The sequence below is a fragment of the Lipophrys pholis genome (assembly GCF_963383615.2).
Source record: "Lipophrys pholis genome assembly, chromosome: 4".
In the NCBI taxonomy this organism is placed as follows: domain Eukaryota; kingdom Metazoa; phylum Chordata; class Actinopteri; order Blenniiformes; family Blenniidae; genus Lipophrys; species Lipophrys pholis.
The window spans coordinates 18792507-18815533 of NC_137637.1; the positions used below are offsets into that span (position 1 = coordinate 18792507).

General features: G+C 41.5%; 1 protein-coding gene across 1 annotated transcript in view; it reads left to right on the forward strand.

The window, feature by feature from the left end:
* Positions 1-22972, forward strand: part of kif21b (kinesin family member 21B) — a 65525-nt gene extending 42553 nt beyond the window's left edge. Inside the window, exons 24-33 of the mRNA XM_080462481.1 lie at positions 164-408; positions 762-830; positions 985-1095; positions 7530-7666; positions 8787-8967; positions 9257-9421; positions 10075-10192; positions 10278-10448; positions 17184-17383; positions 19237-22972. Coding sequence (XP_080318607.1) covers positions 164-408; positions 762-830; positions 985-1095; positions 7530-7666; positions 8787-8967; positions 9257-9421; positions 10075-10192; positions 10278-10448; positions 17184-17383; positions 19237-19285 — 1446 coding nt within the window. The 3' untranslated portion in view covers positions 19286-22972. The remainder of the gene's footprint in view (positions 1-163; positions 409-761; positions 831-984; positions 1096-7529; positions 7667-8786; positions 8968-9256; positions 9422-10074; positions 10193-10277; positions 10449-17183; positions 17384-19236) is intronic.
* The last annotated feature ends 55 nt before the right edge of the window (positions 22973-23027 follow it).

Below are 23027 nucleotides of genomic sequence, written 5' to 3' on the forward strand. Positions count from 1 at the left end.
TCCAGGCTGTATTGCAATATCCTCATGTGCCTTAATGAGATGCAGTCTTTGTCTTTATTTCATGCCTCAGTTTCCTCTCCTCAGCTGCACTCCAGTTTTCCTCATTTCACCCTCTCCCTCTCTGGAATTCAGTGACACAAACGGCTGATGTTTCCTCATTCAGGTGGAGCCTCGTCTGTCAGCTCAGATGAAGGCGGTGTCGGCGGAGTACCTCGGTCCTGTCCTGGACCCCTCATCAGGTAGCAAGCAGCAGCACATCACAAAGTCTTTGGCCTCGCTCACCGACATCCAGGAGGACGGCCTGAGTCTTGTTCCGGGGAGTTTGGCGCTCAGCCTGGCCCTCCGAGAGCCCTACCACAGGGACCGCGCATCCCGCACCATCAGCCTGCCTGTCAGGGGACACACCTTGTAAGTCGTCAAGATGTAAACAAGAAAGATCTATGAGATAAAAGCCCCTTTCAAAGGTTGGTTGCTAAGAGCCACAAATCCCAAACCCCTGTACTTCTCCACTAGTAGGGGGGACCAGTGGTCTGTGATTTGATACTTGAAGAGCCATCCCGTGTAAAACTGGCCAAGTCCGTGGTGACGCCTGTTAGCAGCCGAATAGATTCCCATTAGTAGTTCTGTGGAATTGCTTAAACCCCCTTGTTGCTTAGATTTGGTTGTCAGAGATCCTTTTGATATCTGATATCCCTTTTCGCTGGTACCTGTGCACTCCCTTAAAAGTATGCTTAGTTTGCTTGTGTATTTGTGTGTGTCAGTCCCAGGCAGTCTCGAGGTTATGACACTTCCCCCATAACAAGAAGGAAATCATACGACCGAGCTTACAGGTACATCTAATCCTCAAACTGAAGTGTTTTTGCATGTAGATGGTTTAGATTTCTTTGATTGCTTCAGATGATTCTGTCACATCATTGACATTTACATATTTCCCTTCTTGACCCCCCTCATGTCACTCACTTTGACTGTTCTGCTTCCTACTAGGCCCACCGATGGCTACACTCCCCCCTCTTCCCCTCCTCTGCGAACCAGGAATGACCGCAACGTCTTCTCGAGGCTCACCAGCAACCAAACACAAGGCTCTGCTCTGGATAAGTGAGTGTACACACACACACACACACACACACACACACACACACACAGCTTGTGTCCTTTGGTTTCTCATCCTTTCAGTTGAAATGCACTATGAACCCTTTTGTTTAGTTTGTTTTCCACCTTCTCTTCTGTGGTTAATTGTCTTCTCTGGTCTTGTAGATAGAGAATTGTTACTTTTAAGAAGAAAGCACTTTTGTCAGTAGTTTAAAGGTGCATTTTACTCCACATATGTATCGTCAGATGAATCCCACTCTTTGGCAAAAGAAAAAAAACATTTCCTCTGGTTTTAATGGTGGATCCTGTGGGAACAGGTACAGACTTCAGCGGTTAACCAGAAAATGAAGATGTGGTCATTGTGACCGCAAGCTACTGACAGCGAGGTGAACTTTCTGCAGGCCTGGAATCCATATCTATACAAGTTACCAGGAAACAAATGGAAATGAGCTCGTGTGGTGCCACCTTCTGCTGTAACGTGACATATGGATGTGTTTGGGATACAAACAGGGTGTCGTGTGATGGGTTTTGGTGTAATGTGCTGTACATGACAATGATACCTCTTGTCTGAAATGAAGGAAAATCAGCATGCACAATCTCACATAATTTAATACAAACAGCCCTGTAATAAATCTTCTCTTATAATCTTCCGGGTTTTTTTGCCCCCCCCCGACACCCTGTCAGACAGAATTTACTTTAGATGGAAGGTAATTTATGAAGCTGGATTCATGGCGCCGAAATGACCCATGTCGGATTTACTGTTTTCTTCTTGTTTGCATGGATAAATGCAAAAAAAAAAAAGAGATTAGAAACATCTCTCTGTGTGTAATTGTGTAATCCTACCAGATCGGATTGAGGGGTAGTGTGGACACGAGACGCATGTAAATGTCAGCCGAGGAGGCAGCGGGTCTGGATGAGCTTGCTCCTGCTGGCAATCAATTCCAACTTCCGCTGTCAAATGTCAGCAGTCAATTTCACTCAGCGTTTGCCTCAGCTGAAAACTTATTAGTTTTATCATCTTTACTGGTCCGGAGCACTTCTCTGCTTTACTCAATTGTCTTAGTGAAATGTGTTTGGGGGCATTTTCTGTATACTGTATGTTTAAATTAACCGCGTGTGTTGTGTGCATCGCAGCCTTTGGGTCCTCATTATCTGGAGCCGGGGAAGGTAGATGAGTTGGCTCTTGTCATGTGTCTGTGCAGCCGTTGTCATCGGCAGCCATTTTGAATGAACTCTTGAGTGGGAGGATATTCATGTTAAGGGCCTTTTTATGCGGTTCTCGCAGTAGAAAACCTGCCTTTGCGTTGCTGCGTTGGAGATTCATTACCATCATTTCAGGTGTGTACACTCCTGTTTGCTTTGAGCTTTTCTTGACCCACAGTTTTTCATTTATTATAATTGCACCATCTTTTTTATTTTATTTATTTATTTATTTTTAATTAAGTTTCATTACCCTCACTTTGCTGTCACTTACCTCACATTGACACTCAAGTCATTATCAAATTCACAGCAAAAAGTAAGAAGGTAAAAATGAGTTGTTTCTAAATGCATATTAAACCACGAAAAGAGAGGAGTGATGTTTATTTGTGCGTCGACGCACGACTGGACTGTTTTCTGTGTCTGCATGTTGACTGCTGGAGTCGATTCTCTTTGAGACGGAGATCAAACGTTTGACTTGCATTTGAAAAACAAATGAGAATCAGAAAGACAAATTAAAAGTTTTCTTGTCATCCCTGGTGTGAAGATGTTTTGAATTCCAAATCCACTTTTTATTTTTATTTGTCATTCACTTTGCATTTGCATTTTCGAAAACCCAATGAATTTCAAAAGCATGTTGTGTTCAAAGTCAGATGAAACTATGCTAATGGCCACCGGGGCTGTCAGTAACTGCTGTTCCCTCCAGACGCATTGAAGCCATTTTGTTTTATTCTCTCACGCTCGGGGTGAAAAGCCCAGACCCTTGTGGTGACAAACCATAGCCTCTAAAATATTTACAATATAATAAGACTTTTATTGCAGTGCTTACACACATACCCATCTTCCCCCCCCTTGTCGCTGTTTTGGAGTTATGAATGTGGCCTGAACTTTTCCTCCTTCCAGCCTTACTGGATTTTCCCTTCCGTTCACCCTGTTCATCCTTCCTAATGCCTCTTCTGTACTAATACGCTGAATATCGCTGTAAACAGCAGCTGCAGGAGCACACACTGACTTATCTCTCTGAATCTTTTGTCTTCAGTTCTTCCTCCATATTTACGGCCCTTTTTTCTCTCAGTAGCTTTCAGTTTTGTTTTGTTTTGTTCCCCCCCCCCCCAAACAGTTTGACTTTTTGATTAAAGCACCTGTTTGCTTTCTCGCAGAGTGTTTGAGATTCTCGTGTTTTTACACTGAACATGACACCACAGCCTGTAGGTGTTAGTTTAACTTGGCATAATGGCAAGAAACAGATGAAAATGTCTCAATCACCTTTTTTTATTTTGTGAGTAAAATCTACCTCTAGGCACCTCGATTTTCTTCTTTAACATATATTTTGTTTGTGAGTCAAGTACCTGATCCATTACATGTTTTGATGATTTAAACTGATTTAGATGTGCTGTGTCACTTTTAGACAAAGCCTTTTGTTTTCAGTTGTTATTCTATTTTAAGAACGAGACATGCTGTTTTATTATATATGAGATTATATATGAGATCACTTTTCTCATCTCAACTCTTGGCCAGAAAGTGAATAAGTTCTATTTTTGCATCTTTCTGACAATTTCTATACACCTCAGCAGAGGGAAAAGGTTGATTAATTGTTAAGTGTGGGTGTAGAAACAATAAAACATCTACAGAGTTTGTTGCTCTAAGAACGCAGCTTGTTCAGTGGTTTTCTCAACATCATTTAAAAAAAAAAAAAAAAAAAAAAAGACGAAGTAAATCTTCGTCATCGTTCGTTGATAATCGCTGGACAAGCTGTTTTGTTGACTGATCTTTCCTGCCAGTTTGTTCACTGCTTTAGGTCTAAAACCCCTCCCACTGGTCATTCCTCCCTTTTTAACCCTTTGCTAGTAACCCTCCTGTCTTTTCTTGGTGTGTTTAACCCTTTCCTCTTCCCACCCTGCCCCTCCCTCTCCTTGCTCCTCTTCTGCCTCCAGGTCGGATGACAGCGACTCCTCGCTCTCCGAGGTGCTCAGGTAGAGGAACCGTGTCTGTTGCTCTCTGTGTTCCCATTTGCCTGCTAACTCGCTCGGTGTCATCTCCACAAGTGTTCAGTGCCTCGTCTGGCCTCTCCTCTTCACCTCACGTCCCTCATTCCTCCAAGGGTGGGGTCGCTGTGCTGCATGCTTTAGCCACAGACATTTTTCTTGACCCCACCTCCCTCCGGGCTTCTTCATCATTATGATGTTGTGTTTTACACCAGCCACGTGCAAGACCTCAATGAACAGAATCACTATTTAAGATACAAAATGGTGAAAATACTAATTATTAAAAGCCTGTTGTGGAAGTAACACACTTATTTTCTGTCAACTAAATAATCTGAAGTGGGACCTGCTCAGCAAACAGGGTAGAAATAGCTTCCCTGGCTCTGTCAGACGACAATCATTCTTAACTCTTAACCTGAAATAAGGGCCGTGTAAAAAAAAAAAAAAAAAAAAAAGGTCTTTTCTATAAAGGGCTCAGCCCAGATAATTATGACCCTGGGGGGATTAGGAAAATCTGCACAATTCTGCTACTCGGCTAATCTGCCAACTGCAGAGTTTTCAAGGTATTTTTGTACAGAATACTCAATAAAAATAAACAATTGAAGGTTTTTATCAAACTAACTTTTTCCCTTTTTTTTTTGGCTACTATACTGCAGAGCCAGTTTTTTCCTATCTTAATGTTAAACCAAGCACATTATTTTTATGTATCTAAAAAACATTTCATTTTTTTTTTTAAGTCATTGTCTTGTGAAGATTAACTAATATTTGACAGAAAACCGTTGTTATTTCAGCTGACCGAGGAACGAGTCTGGTTCTTATACCTTAATAATCCTAATGAGGCTGCTTTCTGGTTTCTATCAACTTCAGCCTTCATTTTAGTTGATGCTCCTTTAAGGCTCCAGTTTTCACACGTTGTATTTTAATAACCACAGACACAACATAATGTGTTGATAAGTTAGTTTCCTGAGATTTAGATATGACCTTTGTTTGGTAGAGCATTGCACTTTCCTCTAGTTTTTATGCTAAGCTCAGGGCGGCTATGATTAACAAGCTAATTAAAGAAACAAAAACTTTCCCACAATATGCCGCCTTATTTCCTCCATTAAACAGTTTATGGCTTGAAAATAATACACACACACACACACACACACACACACACACACACACACACACACACACACACACACACACACACACACACACACACACACACACACACACACACACACACACACACACACACACACACACACACCGAGACCCTTCATTCTGTTTTTCTGTGTGCTGCAGAGAGCACACGCTGATCTCCCTCCATGTTTTCATTAGTGCTGCTCTCTTGGGTCGTTGCCCTGCATCATCCATTAGCAGCTCTTACACAGTGCATAGCACGGCACACTATGAGATCTTCCACAGACGCTGATGGAACTGGAACAATTTTTGCCATTTGGAACATCATGCTACTGTAGAGTATACATTGAATAACATAAGAGTCGGTGCTTTGTAGTAAAAAAAAAAAAAAAACCCAAAACATTATAGATGGCTGGCAGGTCAATTAGACTGTCTGGTTAAGGAGTTGCTTCAGTTGAATAAAAACCTGGAAATGAAAGTATATCTATAATTTTAACATCAGAAGAAGAATCATCATCATACTTCATTAAGCACCTCAATGAAACAATCTAATCTAATTTTAATCAAAGGCAATAGAGCGTAATGCTTTAATTAGACATCATTCATTTCTGTCATTTAACTGTAAGTGCATCCCAAATCTAATTTCTATTTATGGAAATCTTGTCAATCCTTTCTGCATCAGATAGAACAAAAAACAAAAAAAACATGTTGGGATGGCCACATGTGGTTTTTCTTTTTAAATCAAGCGAACACCCAGTTTTGAAAATGAGTGCTGTGTCCGCTCCACGCTGGTTTTCCAGCTTTGCAGAAGCTGACGGTGTAACCATGTTTTCTGCTTCTCGCTGCTCATGCACATACATACACACATGATTTATGCCCCCAAAAGATGATTGACCGTGGAGGTGTTGAGAATCGGCTTCCACCTGTGTGGTAGCAAATGTATGTTGCATGTGGTGGGGATGATGACGTCTCGGGATGCTGGACAAATCTTTTAAAAAATGTTCTGCAGTATGAAACAGCTGTGGTGTCTTTCGTCCGGGCTGTGGCTGTCATAAACGATTGGTTTGAGCTTATTCTTATGCAAAGTCGGTTTCTATTTTTTGTTTTTGCCAAACTTTGCAGAATTGCATGTAACCTTTTGTTGCTGGTTGATTTTGGCTTTGGACAGGGTTTTTTTATGTGTTGTGAGCAAGACACATGAGAGTATGGTTTTTGATTTGGTGGGTGTGTGCGCACACATGAAGATGAGCATGTTGCCGTCTTTATCTGTATTTGTGCTCACTGTGTGTCGAAACAAATCTGTCCCGAGGTGTGTGCAAATTTTCTTTGCTCTCCTTCCACATTCCTGCTCCCCTCTTAGTGTTTTACTCCATATCTCACTCTGGCACACATGCACTCCCACATACACACTAACCACCACTTGTGAAGCCCACCAGGGACCAATTTTCCCCCATCGCCCTCCCTCTTTTTCTCAGCCTTCCCTTGCTTGGTCTCACTCTGCTGACTGCTCTGCAGGCACTCTGGGACTCTGGCCTGTCAGTGGGACATAGATTGGGATGGTGAGAGGAGGAGCGGTCCAGCTAGTGAGATTGAGAGCACATCATATAAAAGAGGTTGTGTGTGTGTGATTGCGAGAGAGTGGGGATAGGAAGGCAGGTTGAATAGGAAAGTAGCTCTCACTGTTGTAGTGCCTTAATTGGGCTGCACCACAACAGAAGCAGGGGAGGGAGGGGTGTGTGGAAACAGCAAGCAGGTGGGCTTCCACCAGCAGGAATGTGTGTGCTCTTGTTTTACTGATATCATGTGGACAGGGCTGTTAAAACACTCACATTCTCGCTGTTTGTCTCTACGATTACAAATGTCATAGATTGAGTTTTAAGAAGCAGTATAGCTATGGTAGGTATTTTGTACTGTCTTTCAGTACAAAGACAGTATATATATATGCATGTATGTATATATATATTTGTGTGTGTTTGTACTGTCATGTATATTGAAAAGAATTTGTGTTTTTATGTGCCTGCTGCAGTTCAGCTTGTATCTCACGGTCTGTAGATCGAAGGCGCGTTGACTGACATCATATTTGCTCTTGTGTACCAAATAGACTGACACTGTACGCACATTTGTGAACTACAGGGGTGTGATCAACCCCATCGGGGGTGTGAAGGGGGGTCGCACGGCGCCCCTGCAGTGTGTGTCTGTGGCCGAGGGCCACTCGAAGCCGGTTCTGTGCGTGGATGCCACGGACGAGCTGCTGTTCACTGGATCAAAAGGTACACAAATCACTGACAGTAATATCAGCTCCTCATTTAACCCTCTTCTAATGAGATCTATTAGATGTATTTAAAGTTGATGACTGTAAAATCTTAAGAAATTGAGCAGTGCCACTTTTTGTCACGTTAACTGAGATTCTTTAACATAATCCTGTTCCCTGTCAATCCAATACATATTAAAATGAAAATATGCTACTGCCCCTTATGCACTAAACAATTTTGTGTAGCTTTGGGCTTAAATGTATAAAGATAAAAATTGTCTTGAATTTCAGATTTATATGACATGTAACTCAGTGAGCTGTGCAGCTTTTGCTCTGAGTCTTCTGGTTCATTTCTTATGCCAAGTTAAGCTGCACCGGCCCTTAAGCTATACTGAACACACACACTCGCGCTATATTTCTCATCTCAGGGGGTGATCCCAGCAGACTCCGTGAGAAGGCAGGATACACTCTAGACAGGTCACCAGTCCATCACAGCACAAACACTCAGTGATAAGACAATCACACACATTCACTTTCACACCTATGGGCAATATTAGTGTTACCATTTAAAAGCACTCTTCTGTTTTTGAACTATGGGAGGAAACGATACTACCCGGAGAAAATCCACAAAAAGGGAGAACACCCAAAACTCCTCACAGACCCTCCCATAAACCCGAGAAAACACTTTCAAGGTGGCGTGATGGTGTCGTGGTTAACACTCTCACCTCACAGTTTGAGCTTGAGGGCTTTTGTCAGTGGAGTTTGTAGGTTTTCTTTCGGTGGCTCAGTTTCCTCCCACTTTCTAAACACTCCAAGTTAATTGGTTGTTCCAAATTGGTTGAGCATGTGTGGCTGTCTATGTTTGCTCTGTGATGGAACGGCGACACCATCTTCTTCCATGGTTAGTTGGAATCAACTGCAGCCTCCCAACAACCCTAAGACAGAAATATAGCACAAAATGATGTGGCAAATTCTTGAATAGTTGTTGAGATCTTTCATTAATGCACAAGCAATTCTTGCCTTGCATAAAGCCATTCTGCTTGTAATCAACTGATCAGCGTGGATTGGCACGATAAGCACGTTCGCATCAACGCAAACGTCTTCACAGCATTTAGACCCTCTCCGCCTTCCTCCTTCAGATCGAACTTGCAAGATGTGGAACCTGGTGACTGGTCAGGAGATCGTCACCCTCAAAGGCCATCCGAACAATGTGGTGTCAGTCAAATACTGCCCAGCCTCCAGTCTGGTCTTCTCCGTCTCCACCTCCTACATTAAGGTGTGGGACATCCGCGACTCGGCCAAGTGCATCCGCACGCTCACGTGAGTATCTTCCCCGGGTGAAACGGCTCGCGGCACTGTGAAATCTCTGTGAAATGCAGCTGAATTGAGATGTGATTGAACTTGTATTAGAAATGATTTTCTGTGCACTGATGCGCTTTGCGCGTCAGAAAAATGACAAATTAAATTAGGGAAATGTGATTTGAAATGCATCTAAAGGGCACAGCAAGTTTTGAAAGATGCTCCCCTCGTGGTATTTCCTCTCTTGTTCTCCTTTTACTCTCCTCACTCGCTCTTTTCCTGTCACACCATTTTGTCTGTGCCCAAACAGTTCTTCTGGACAGGTGGTTTCAGGCGATGCGTGTGCCGGCACCACCACCCGCACAATAACCTTTGCTCAGGGCGAGTGCCAGATCAACCAGATAGCCCTCAACCATTCAGGATCTGTGCTCTACGCCGCTGCTGGAAACATTGTTCGCATGTGGGACCTCAACAGGTAAAATTCAGTCATTCATTTATTCATTGATCAGGTTGTTCATTAGTGTCCAGCTTATAATGAACATATTCAGTGAGTCATCCATTTATTTAGAATTTCCTTATTGTTTTCAATTCATTCATCTTCGTTTTCCATATTCAGTCCGCACAGTCAATTACTGACTCAATGCAGTTTCCGTTTTACACGTGTTAGTCATCCAGAGCGTTCATGAACATCTGACAGGAGAGATTTAAGCCTCTTTCACGAGAGAGTGCAGAAACCCAGAGCATGTAAATGAGCATGTCTTCTACAAGGATCCTATTTCTGGCATCCCCTGGAAATGCTGTCTCCTCAGTTTTTGTTTTTTTTGCTTCTTGAAGAAAATGATTAACGGATTGGACCAGACAGTTTACGCTGAAGGGTTCAGAACCATTTAATGATGCATAAGAGCCCTCAAGAAATGAAAAATTAATGTATTAAACATTTCTTCGGTGTCATCGCTGCCTGTGGCGTCGCTGCGTTTCAGCAGTTTTACTTCACTCCTGAGACGGAAAGTGATTTCATTCAGTGACACATCCACCTTGAAAATCAGATTCCTGTGAGTAATGAGTTTCACAGACCTTTGCCTCACCTCCTTCGCTGGGTGTCTCTCTCGTGTGCGTCTTTGTGTGCAGGATGCAAGCAATGGGGAAGCTGACAGGCCACATCGGCTCCGTCATGTGTCTGACAGTGGGACAGTCTCTGCTGAGCAAAGACCAAGTGATCACTGGCTCCAAAGACCATTACGTCAAGGTAGCATGAGGCACACGTTAGAAGGAAGGCACTTATGTGGAAAAAGAAAAGCTTCAGTTGCACTTATTTCGTGTCCCGTCCGCAGGTGTTCGACGTGGCAGAAGGAACTCTGGGTAATGTGGGTCCTGCTCATAACTTCGAGCCTCCGCATTACGACGGCATTGAATGTTTGGCCGTCCACGGAGATGTGCTGTTCAGCGGGTCGAGGGACAACGGCATCAAAAAGTGGGAACTTGGGCAGCAGGAGCTTACACAGGTTTGTTTGCATGGATACGTTGCTGTTGCTTAAAGAAGGGGTCGGGAAGATGAGCCCTCTCACACAGAACTGAAAGCACAATGGGCAATTTTTGATGAAATGCCAAACTTTTTAATGGTTTACACATTGTTATGAGTTGCTGTTGGTGCTACATATTTCAAATTGAAAGACTAACTCGCGCGTGATGAGAGATACCAACGTTTACTTTCATTCCAAAGCTTTTCTGTTCACTCGGTGAAGACAAGAAAATATTACAATGAGATACAGTTCCTTCAGTATTTACAGTCATTCTTGGAATGAACAAGTTTTTATTCATCAGGTACTGTTAACATTATGATTTAACACTAAAGCTGTTTTTATATATATTTTTTACTCTATATTACACCTACAATAACTTCCGTTTTAAAAATGTATGTTTCAAAAAAAAATTTGATCACTTGAAAAAGCCTCACCCTGACCCCCCAGACTTTTGTTAGTGCTGCACCACCACAGAAAACATACAATCTATTGTTTTCCATGCTTATATGAAGGCAGCAACGCTGTAAGGAGAGCAAGCAGGATGATTTAATAATAATGTGGATGTTGAGTTCAGGCTTCGATTTTTAAAACAACGCTTCTCTGATTATGCATCAGTGCTGCTTCTGACATATTTGGCCCAAAGCCTGTAGGTATAAACATGCACAGTTCTCTGACATTATCGATTCATGATCTTTTGACCTAATCCTCTCAGGGAACAGTCGGTGTTATGTATGCAGCGCTGCCTAACCGCTAACGCCATACATGAGTAATCAGTTCAAGATCCTTCCTGTCAGTGGTGATTGCAAGTTGTGGATTTTTCTTGATTGATAGGAAACTAATCAACAGGCATTTTGATATTTGTTTTTTTTCTCAAAGAGAAGCAAATTTCAAAACGCCATATATCTACTGTCCCAAGATTATTGCTTTTGGCTTTTTATTGGCTCCACTGTTAAGAATGACCAATAAATAGATCAACGATTAACCACATGGATACGAGATCAGTCTGCTACTCTTGAGAACTGTTATGGGAAAGTCACAAAACTTTGGATTGGAATACAATTGAAAAAAATAGTGGAGCTACAGTACATTGAGTTACATAAAGAAAATAAAAGTAATTGTGTGTTACTTTTTATTGTCTTTCTTATTCGGGATGTCAAATAGTGTGGATGTTGCACATTAGCTGAGCCGAACTTTGCCTGATGGCTGATTGACTTAGAGTCCGTTAGGATTGAAATGGAGGCGTGCAAACAGTACATGCTATTTTGTACAGTTTAAATGATTTATTCAACTGTTTTCAACTATAAATGCTCCGCTGCACGTGCTCCATCAACGAGGATACAACTGTGAGCTGTCACACAGATCAGACGTCCTTGAAAGAACCAGATTAATGAACATATGATAGTGGGAAGAAAAACAGCTGAGACAAACAGTTACGAGCATGCTGCTGCCAAAAGTAGTGGTTATACTCCCAACATTGATTTTTAACCCAGTATAAAACTGAATCTCTGAACTCACAAAATTAAAAAGTCTTTAGCAACCAATAGTGAAGTAACTAGCAATAAGTTAGAATTGCCAGTGACCATAATGAAACCACTGTAATGGCTACATATGTTTTACAATCAGAATTGAGAGAGCTGCATAATATGTATCCTCTTTGATTTGGTAAGATGACTGTTCTGATGATAAGCAAACTGCACAATATGTATTTCCGAGAACACTACTCCTTACTGTAATAACTTATTAGATTATTTGCAAAATGTTATTACAGCAATGGCTGGACGCTCCTCTTACACTATTACCATGTTATTACAATGTTGGGTTTTACACAGTCAGTTCACACTCAGTTTTAATGTTGTTTTACTGTTTCTACTTTCAAGGTCTTTGGTGCACTTATTAAAATGTAAAATCAGTTTACAGCTGAGCAGAGAGGCTTCAGCAGAGACGGTTGCATCGTTAATGAAACCCCCTCTCTTGTTTTCACTGATTCACATTGAAACAACCCGATGTCACTTGGTGTGTGATTTTAATGCAGTGACTCAGAAGTGATGTTACAGAAAGGGGCAACTCGCAACTTATTAGTCAGTATGGTCTTTTCGTGTTGGGTCACTCATCACACAAACTCTGTTTCACCTCTTTTGAGCCTTTGTTAACGCCACTGAAGCCGGCACAAGAGTGCAATAAATCAATCCACCAGTTCGCCCCTGTGCCTTTCAGACAGACAGGCAGAATAAAGGTGCAACAGCCCTGAAACAAACTGCCTGTGTGAAAAGATCTGGTAAAGCGACCCCGGTGAACCAAATGCAAGCCAAATAAAACTTGAAGTACGCTCATTAGTCACTAACTACATCTAAACTCAGTGTCGTAAGATTCGACACTGAAAAGCAACGTTCATATGAGCCAAATGCATTCACTTTTCATCCTGCTATGAACGCATCTTTGGTTGAAATGACATATTAAATAAGAATTTGGTCATTCTAAGGATTAAAACAAATGATGAACCAACCAAGAGAACAGATGAAAATCCCTGATAATATCTCTGCCCAGTTAGAATAACGGTCACATTCTCAGAACTTTGTATCTGCTGGACTGTCTCTCCCAATGTCGTAAATAGTCTGCACGTTAGCTGGACACATATGTTAAGAGCAACAACAAAAAAAATCAACTTGAAATAAATCATTAGTGAGACTTGGTTTATAATTCACAGAAATGGTCACGGTCACACTCAAAGCCTCAAACGCATTGGAAATTAGAAAGTATGTTAGTAGGATGGATACATCATCCATACTGATTGACTCGCAAAGGCAATTGGGATCCGGTGAATACATTATAATTAAGTTGAACAAAGTAAAACAGTGTGCCCATATAAGTGTGAATATCGGGTAAGATATGAAAAAGACATGATACATTTTATTCCTCCGACAATGGGAGAATTCCAGAGTTGCAACAGTGATATTAGCAGTAGATAGTAGGGAGAAAAGGATCAATAAGAGCAGTAACAACCTTATGTGGAATTATGGATTGAAGAATAAGATATGAAGATTTAGTATCTAAGAGTTCTGACCTTAAAGATCACATTAATTAAAAGTTAAGTTTCCCCTGTATGTTGTATTTATTATACGTTTTTAATTATGACTAGTCAACTCACTTAAGAAAAGAAACCGCTCCGAACACAGTCAAAATATTGCAGCGTTTATTCGGGCTTAACAAATTGTATGACCTTCTTTCACCTCCAGCAAAGTAATCTGGAGGTCTAGCTTGTTGAGGGCATTGTCAGCTTTGTTACCAGGTTAGAATCACAGTGTTTCTGGGTAAAGATAACTGATTGTGGACATCTTGATGTGGCTGGCAGCAGTCCAGCTGTGCAGGTTCATGTAGAAAATTGAAAGTGGTCAATATGCCATTTCTTCTGACACATCCTGCATGCTAACATGTTTTCTTTTCTTCGAGGAACTTTCTGTGCTCTCTGATGGTATAGTAATTTCCTGATGCCCCATCCCATCCCAATATCAATTGGACATTGTTTCATGAGTCTTTTAATGTTCATATCTAGTTTTATCACTGAGGTTTTTGTCGTGCTGCAGCTTCTTTCTTTTTTATTCTCCATCGTGGCAAAGCCGCAGTCCTCCACTCTAATTTTCACTGGCCGCACTGGTGGAGTAGGACTTTTCACTTGTTATCCCACACCGGGCTTCCGGTGACAGTGCAAGGCTGCGCTGCCACTTGAGTGTTGGGTTAGTGGACAGCTTCCTGCCACTGGAGAACTCCCTCCATGTCTCCCTTTAACCAGAGTGCTCGCTTGGTGACGGAGCCAACAGAGTGTCGTCATGTGTAATGTGGCAGGAAAGCACAGTGTCAACATCAAGGCACTAGAGTACCCCTACACACACACACACACACACACACACACACACACACACACACACACACACACACACACACACACACACACACACACCGTCACAGCCACAGGTACTGGAGAAAAAAGTGTGAAATTGTGTGCTTTTTTATTTGCATGTGTTGACTTGTGTTGCTTTTCTTGCATGTCTGCATATGTTACTATTGCAGGATAATACACCTCGTGGGCGGATTTGGTTCATACATTTGCATACGCAGTAATGTGCATATTAAACAAGACTTTCTCAAACTTGTTTTACATGCGCTCTTTTCAGCCTTTTGTTTGTCTGAGCGGTCGAAACATGAGAACACAAGACTTTATTATTTTCCTTGAAAGGCTGAATTAAATCAGCTCGGTCAGTGCTGCGGTCTGTGGCATATGACCTTAACCTCATTTGTGAAGCAGCAAGCCCAATCCATTTTACGGCCTCTCTAACTCGGTAGTCTCTGCCTAATTATGTAATGGGATCAAATTGTGGCTTGGGGTATAATAGGAGGTATTACAGTAGACTGAAACTCTGCCTCCTTCAGGAGTGCTGTGGTGAGCTGTTCTGCTCTGACCCCCCGTGTTAAAATGAATGCTCTATAGTCTCCTCCTTCAGGGATGTGTAAAGCAATTTGTTTATAATTACTGTACAGTGAAGTTTAGTGATTCTCACCAGCTTGATAAATATCTTAATATACCTTCCTAAAACAATTTCAAGCATGTCTGCATTTTTACTGGTTTATCGACATGCTTATGCAGCCATTGTTGCGCCGTCTTGCTGCTCTCAAAGCATTAACAGGTTTTAACCCAGAGGTGTAAAGTTGTTACAGATATCTCGGTGAATATGATGTATGCGACATGTTTCTTTGCGTTTTTACAATTATTGGCTATTCCCTGTGTGCACTACCTAGTGCACTCTAGTTTTTCAATTTCTTCTGGCCTATAAAATCTATAAATGACAACATGCTACAGACTCCAGTGGTTTTAGTTCTCATCTGCTTTTTTTATGCAAACTTGAAGGGACATTAATCTCTACTTAAAAAAAATGTAATCTTCCTGTTTTTGTTATAGCCCAAGCTGGACCGCAACAACCACAGAAGTCCCTCAAGTTATATGAACATTATTGCATGTGGGATGACATATGGTTTAGTGTAATGCACATCATCTTTAGAGCGTAGAGTGAATTTACTTTAGTTATACTGGAGCTTTTCATGTTTGCACACCGTCCTGAGTCTTTCACGTGGATTCTTCCACCACTCGCTCATTGATGGCGATTGAGCTGATGTGCAATGTTTTATAGTTTTGGCAACTAAGAATGAGGCAAATAGCAACTCTTAATGATTCTGTCTGTAAATGTATAATTCATGCAAAGGTAAACTATGCATCGATTCGGTAGCTAAAAAAATTCTCAAACTGCAGAAGCATGATCGCCAAATAGTCGATTCCATTTTGGAGACCGATGTAAATGTTTTCTACCTTCCTCTAATCCTGACGACAGGATGACACGCTGATGCAATGGATTAGACGTTTGTGTGAGCAGCATGAGTCCTCAGCTTGTTTCTCCTTTCTGTCTACACGGTCAGGCAGCAATTAAAGCATCGCTACTTTTGTCTGTTGATACCAGCAGGAAATTCTGTGCTGCTCCTGAGTCATGCTGCTTTTAAATGCACATTAGTTTTTCCCCCGAGCTTTGTGATATCTGCACCAAATTATTATGGGGATTGAAGCCTTTCTAAAAATGTCACTGGCAATATTTGAATCGCTTCCGACTCTTCAATGAGTGTCTTTTTTATCAGAAAATGACTTGAGCTCTGTTTGAACACAATTAGTTTTTTGCAGAATGATCTAAAGCGAAAGTAAAGTAATAGTATGTTGAAAACAGTTGCATGTGCTATAAGCCACTGCAGTGAAGCAAACATTCACAGAAAGATAACTGCAATTAAATGTGTTACTTGATGGAAATGGTAATGGAAAGCAACCCATTCACAGCAAATTTAAAGAAACATGCAAATAATTGACAGAGGTTGAAAAAAAAACCTCAACAGGAAAAAGTAGATAATTAAAGCTGTGTTAATTGATTGAACCAATCGGAATTAACAGCAATCACAAAACTCAAAAGTAAGTTTAAGTTTAGATAACGGTTTGTGCACGTTTTGTTCTCGTTTTAATTGAAACAAAAACAGAATCTGGAGCGATTATGTTTAATATCTCACCCACTGTGATGCACTGCAGAAATGGTTCTGCAGAATCTGTCAGATATTTCAGTTTTTTACAGTTGGCGTGTCAAACGGAAGTTATTCTGCAGGAAAAGTCTAGTGAAATGTACAAATAGCTGAAAATATTAATTAGAATTAAACTGCATAAATGTGATTCACGCGGAAGGCTGGAATCTTCAAGTGAGCTTTTACAAATTCTTTATATTTGTATATTATATGAACTTCACACATTGAACTGTCATTGTGAATATGTCATCCTGCATGAACGTCTTCAAAACGGTCTGAATAATTACTTTTCAAAAAGCTTATTCAAACACAAAAGCTAAGAATAGCTGTTACTGAGACTAAATCTGGTTTCTATATGAATCTCCACCATAATTTTCCTCATATGTTGCCTAGCAACGATCCTGTGCAATATCCATTAAAGAAACATGCCTGGGTTCAGGTGTTCATTTCCAATCGTTAGGATTGAATCTCTGAGCAGGTTTGTTTTTCTGCTGGACACAATAACCCAGGCGACTGACGTCCACGGCTGCTCTCCAGTCACACAATGGCTTTTTATGTCTTAAGAGTTACAGTAAGAAGTGGCTTTCTCTGTAATTGTTCCAATATTTTCAACAGCAAATCCCAAACGCACACAAGGACTGGGTGTGCGCTCTGGCGTATGTACCGGGACGACCCATGCTGCTGAGCGCCTGTCGCGGCGGCATGCTGAAGGTGTGGAACGTGGACAACTTCACTCCCATCGGAGAGATCCGGGGCCACGACAGCCCCATTAATGCCATATGTACCAACTCAAGACAGATCTTCACTGCATCGAGGTAAAACCATGCAAATAAACCCGTACAGTTCCTGCCAAACTGCCTTAAAAGTTCTGTATGTGTAGTTATTTGTTATCCGTTTATAACGTTTCAGTCTATTGTGCTGACTCATGGCTGAACTGTTTATTTTTACCTAGCTCAACAGAGGCATATTCACAAAGTAGTATAAAAAGTTCAAACTTGATTCTTAATAAATTTCAATCTTTTAAGCGAAATCAACCAAAATCTAATCAAAACTAATTAACAGCGTCAAAAGTATTCACATATATGTTGAAAAAAATTTTAAATAAGTCCAACATAGTGTAACAAAGCAGAAGAGGTGTGGACGCCCTGCAAATTTTGGACGCAGAGTCCTCATGTGAACACCGTGAGGATGTGTTATTCTACTATCAAAATATTCAAGTGTGCTGGTTACATCCTGTTCTAATGTTATGGCTTCATCTGAGCATTGTGCTGTAGGTATTAGCTCAGAGTGGCTCGTTGAGATTTCTCCTGCATCCTGTCTTTTTCCCCCCTCAAATAGGCGTATTATTGAATTCTCAACCGCATTGGATGAATATAATGTTTTTTTTGCTTGTCTCTGTGTCTGAATGGGACATTTTGTGGTCTGACGTCTTTTCTCCTCTCTCGGGCTTTCACTGCCATCAACTAACGCCTTGTCTTCTCTCTTTCATCACATCTCTGCTCTTACGCATCTTCTGCTGCTTTTCTCTTTTTCTATCATCTCCTCTGCTGGCGAATGTTTCCTCTTGTGACTACTTCTTCCTCCTCCTCCTCCTCTTCCTCCTCCTCCTACCCCACTCCCCCTGCCCTGTCGACCTCAGTGACTGCAGGGTGAAGTTGTGGAACTATGTGCCCGGTTTGACCCCATGTCTTCCTCGACGGGTCCTGGCCATCAAGGGCCGAGCCACCAGCCTCCCATGATTGCCTCTTCTCTGCTCACCAACCTTCCCCTCCTCTGGTACTCTCTTAGCTAATTTCCTCCTCCTTTTCCATGCTTTTCTTTGGCGCAAACCACTTTTTGTTTCTGCTTTTCCCTTCTTTTCTTTTTGTTTCTACATTTCTTGCGGTTCTCTTCACAGTTTTTGTTGATTTGTCATCTTTTTTTTTCTTTTCTTTTTTTTGTTAAAATGATCAACTTTGGTTTATTTGCAGGCAGAAAGTAACTAACAACTAAGTCCAAACTAACAATCTTTTTATCTCGTTTACAAAGGAGAAATATTTTTTGTTTATCCCATTAGGAACCCAACATTTTAATCACTTTTGGATGTTGTGTGCCTCAGTATTTGTTTGTGACTTCACCTGCAGATTATGGTGTTGAGTGCACGCAAAACTTAGACAAACAAGAAGATATCATTTCTACGATAAGTTGTTAATGTGTTGCTGGATTTGTTACGTTGGTTCCAGGTACAGAATCCCACAAGGCCTCCAACTTAGCTGTTGGCTGTTTCCTTCATGGGCATTTATTGATCCAGTCAGTTGTCATTTAGTGTGGAAAAGCAGCCGGGGCAGCTGGCAGTGGGGAATGTGATGATGTGTGAAGTGAAACTTAAAGTAGAAGCATAAAATGGGGGGAAAGTGGCTACTTCAGGAAGGATGATTGGTTTCACTGGTTGCTGAGCCCCGAAATCACAAAAACTATAAGGTTGAAGAGATGTTTTTTTTCTTAAGCAACTCTGAAAATACTTAATCGGTGTATAAGTCTGTGCACATTTTGAATGCATGTCATTGTGTCAGGTTTGATGTTGGAAAAGTTGTTTGAAAAGTGAGGGCTGTCTGTTGATGTTTCTTCTTTTGTTATGCTCTCATTGCTTTCCTTTTGCTCATCGCGCCTCCTCTCTCTTCCTCTCCAGCGACATGACAGTGAAGATCTGGCTGTCAAAGGTGTACAGGAAGAGGTGAGAACCGAGGGGAACCATGGTTTCTTTGTCACTCGTCGCTGCTGCCACTTCAGCCGCTGTGCTGTGAACTGCTCACTTCTGGCACCGAGATGTGACACCAAAATCCAGTTTCCAAGGCAATCAAGATTTTATTTTTATTTTTTTCGTTCGCTCCCAGTCATGGTGCAACATGACAAAGATGCGGTGAAGTATGCCGAGAAAGAAGAAGATTTTGCCTTTCAGATTTTTTTTTTTTTATTATTTCTTATTTTTTACTGCCAATTTGAAAGTGCCATTCAGAGACGTGGTGCTACTGGGGGAAAAGATCAACTGCATTTGCCTGGTTGGGAATCCGTCGGGCAAAAACCATTACTCTCTTGACATGAAGACTGCCGCATCCTGGCATTAAATGAAAAAGTGTCCTTCTGTTTCTTCACTAACGTTTCACACGGTGAGAGGTGAACCTGCTCAGAGACATGTAATCATGTAACCTACAGTGTGAAAATCAGGAGGCGATTTGAATTAAAATCCCAGCTGAACGTGAACTCAACACTGCAGCATTTTCCTCGATTCAGGACTGTTTCGGTGGACTTGTGGCTGAACACACTGGACAATCACCCCATGTGTTCGTTCTGGGGGATCAATAGACTGTTGCTGCTCTTTGGATGAATATCACTGGTAAAACACCCAAAATACCCTCACATGGTGTTTTGGTTTTCCACTTGGGATCCTGTTTAGTTCATCTCTCTCAGTACATCACTGAAACTTTATTGTGTTCCACGAGTCACATTATTCTTTTTTTTTTTTTAATGACTGTTGTTAATTTATTACTTCCCCCTACCTCAGTTGTTTTGGACTTCAGCACGAGGTGGGTGGAAACATTTTTACGGGTCTCTGTGTACAAACACCTGGTGCTCGACATTTTGAAGTCTTTATTTAACGCCCGGCTCTTCATCTCTGTGTGGATGTGTCCTCTGTGGCCCTCCAGCTATCAGACCGTCTGGCTGCTGACCTCGCAAACAGGAAAGCACACATCCAGTAGCACAACTTGGGTAGCTCCGGTTCCCGAAGGACCTGACTGGTTGGTATTATCAGCTCTGTAAAGTGCCAACTGCGGCGAAACTCGGAAACACCCCTGCAGATGCGCATGACACACAGCAGTACACACTTCTCACACGTCTGTGAGACGGGTACTGCATCCAGGCCAAAGTGCCACATCATTATCTCAACCTATCTTACAGTGCGTGGCTTATACCTGCCACTTATCTGCCATGCAAATGGTAATAGGAGCGCTACGAGTTTCCCCCTCTGCCTGTTTTCAGCCTCACTCTGATCTTTAAGGGTTGCGATGGTGTCAGACTGACCACGGAGGAGACCGCCGCTTTCCCAGCTCCCGAGTTTCTCCGGGAAGCCAATTTAATTAGAGGTCTCACATCTTTACTTGCCGCTTTTCAGGCAAAATTACTTGGTTGAAAGTAGGTCATAACTGAGAGGGATTTCTTATTAAAATCCCAATTTTTCTTCCACCCACTTTTTGCTGCTACTCTTGCAGTCAGGAATCAGCTTCCTGGATTGGTGCACTGACGTTCAAATCTGTTCATGCGGCAGATTACACGTGTGGGCAACACATGCATATGCACGAACTGTGGACACGATTTCAGTGGACGTTTCGGTTATCCGTCTTGCCTGATAGGTCTTGACATCCCTCGCTGTGTTGATTTAGTGTCTCTTTAATGAAATAAATTCAGCCCTGCAGCATCCCACTGACGTATGCACATATATTTACACACACCTACAGGCATCAGTTTAGTCTTAAAAGTCAATTCAATTATCGTTTTCGTTGCCTGACACCTTTGAAATCTGAGAATAGCTTTCATTCGCATTGCTTTGTGAACTTTTTCTGTACCACTCCAAACATGATGAGCAACACTTTACCGCTTGCTATCACACAGATGTCTTAGAGCTCAGTTTAAACCTGGATTCATATGTTTGAATTAATGTTAATTGTTTCAGCTTTGCAATATGACTCATTTTGTTGGGAAAAGAAAGACAATATTTTCATGATTTAGTGCACTTTTACTTATAAGAGACCCAGAGTATGTAGTTGGATTTGAGTGGTGGATCATAAAGCAGCATTCATAGAGGCTTTAAATGGTGAGTACTTTCAACATGCTTTCTCTAACCTCTGCTCTGATGAACGAGTCTCTTCTGCTGCTGTTTCATGTATCCAGCACAAGTTTAAAGCTGCTTACACTCCAAAAGCAATTAAAGGGGTTTTGGTGTTACTTTGGGGCTGGGGTGTTGTTGGGTGTAGTTTTGCTATGATAGATACTCAGGTAAAAGGTTGAAGAATAATTCAGTCATAACTAAAGTTGGAACTTGACCCTGTGATAATAGGTAGCTTTTTGAATTGACCAAATGCCTTGTGATAATTCTTTTTTTTTTTGACTTGGAGAAAAAAATGGTACTATCATTTCCATGTCTTGCTTTTGCATTCAACTCCCTTTACTTATTATCTATGTACTGTGGTTCTGTGTACAGAAAGTACACTCTTTTTAGATAACATCTTTTCAATCTGGCCAAAGCTCAAAGTCTTGCAATTTCAAGAAGATGTGCACTGAATTTAAACCATTACTTGTTTAGAATATGTATAAAATGTGGTGTTTGTATAGTGGTTTGCCTCTAAAACTGGAGTGGGTGGTACAAGTTGTGGTCTGTAGGGAAATTAACCTCCATACCATGATGGTTTCTATACTTTAACTTGGCGTCCTTTGGGCCCGTTGCTGTACGCTGTGTATTTATCTGTGCCAATTAGCGAAACTGACCCTGCGCAGCGGCTCAGCAATGCGTTTCATGTGGTTATAATGCAAAGACGGGCTTTATCTTAGCGTCTTTTCACTTCCAAACTCCTACTTATTGCTAGAGAGGATCTTATAGTACTGTAGCTTTAGGCACTTCTCTCTGCTGTGCCCCCTGCTTGTACATTTGCTAATGGCTGCATGATGTTAGTGGTGCTGATCGGTTGATTGGACATCTTGAAATAATGCAGTTCAGTGTGCCAGTCATTCATTGGTGTGCAACCAGTTTCAGAAGTATTGATACGCAGAATCTGAAGCGGTCAACACAATATGCAAGAAATTACTAAAATGTTGAATGTACTTGACAAAATCTGCCCACCTGGAAGTGTTTTTTCTAGCACGCAGAAGCAGCAAATTATCATCTGGCCTGGAATCAGCCGCACCTCAAGTTGCCCCCGAGCTCTTGGGCTCGTACTTCAGCCCCATTCAGCACCACTTCATTACTTGATGTGTAAATATTGTGCCATAGCTGTTTAGATATTACGGAGGAGACGCAGCTGAGGTCAGCTGGCTTCTTGATGTTCAGATGGCCTCAGTGGAATCTCCACAAGTTAGGAACTCACATGCACTTTGGAAAACGAATACTGCTGTGAAAACCCCACAAGCTGTTTTCCAGATATGGATTAAGCCACGTTGTAGATTTAGTTTACACAGAAATGGTTCATAAGTCTCTGACGAGGCTTTAACCACTAAAATTCCCCTGGAAAAGGAAATGTCTGCTTAGCTCTAGGGTAGGATTAGAAAAGTAATGATGTTAATGTACCGGCTGATATATGATGTAACATAATAGGTAAGAATTTCTTTTTAAAGAGCTTTTTTTTGGGGAAAAAAAAAAAAAAAAGAAAAAGAAATCTATATATATATATATATATATACAGAAACTGTGATTGAGACTGATCCGTTTGA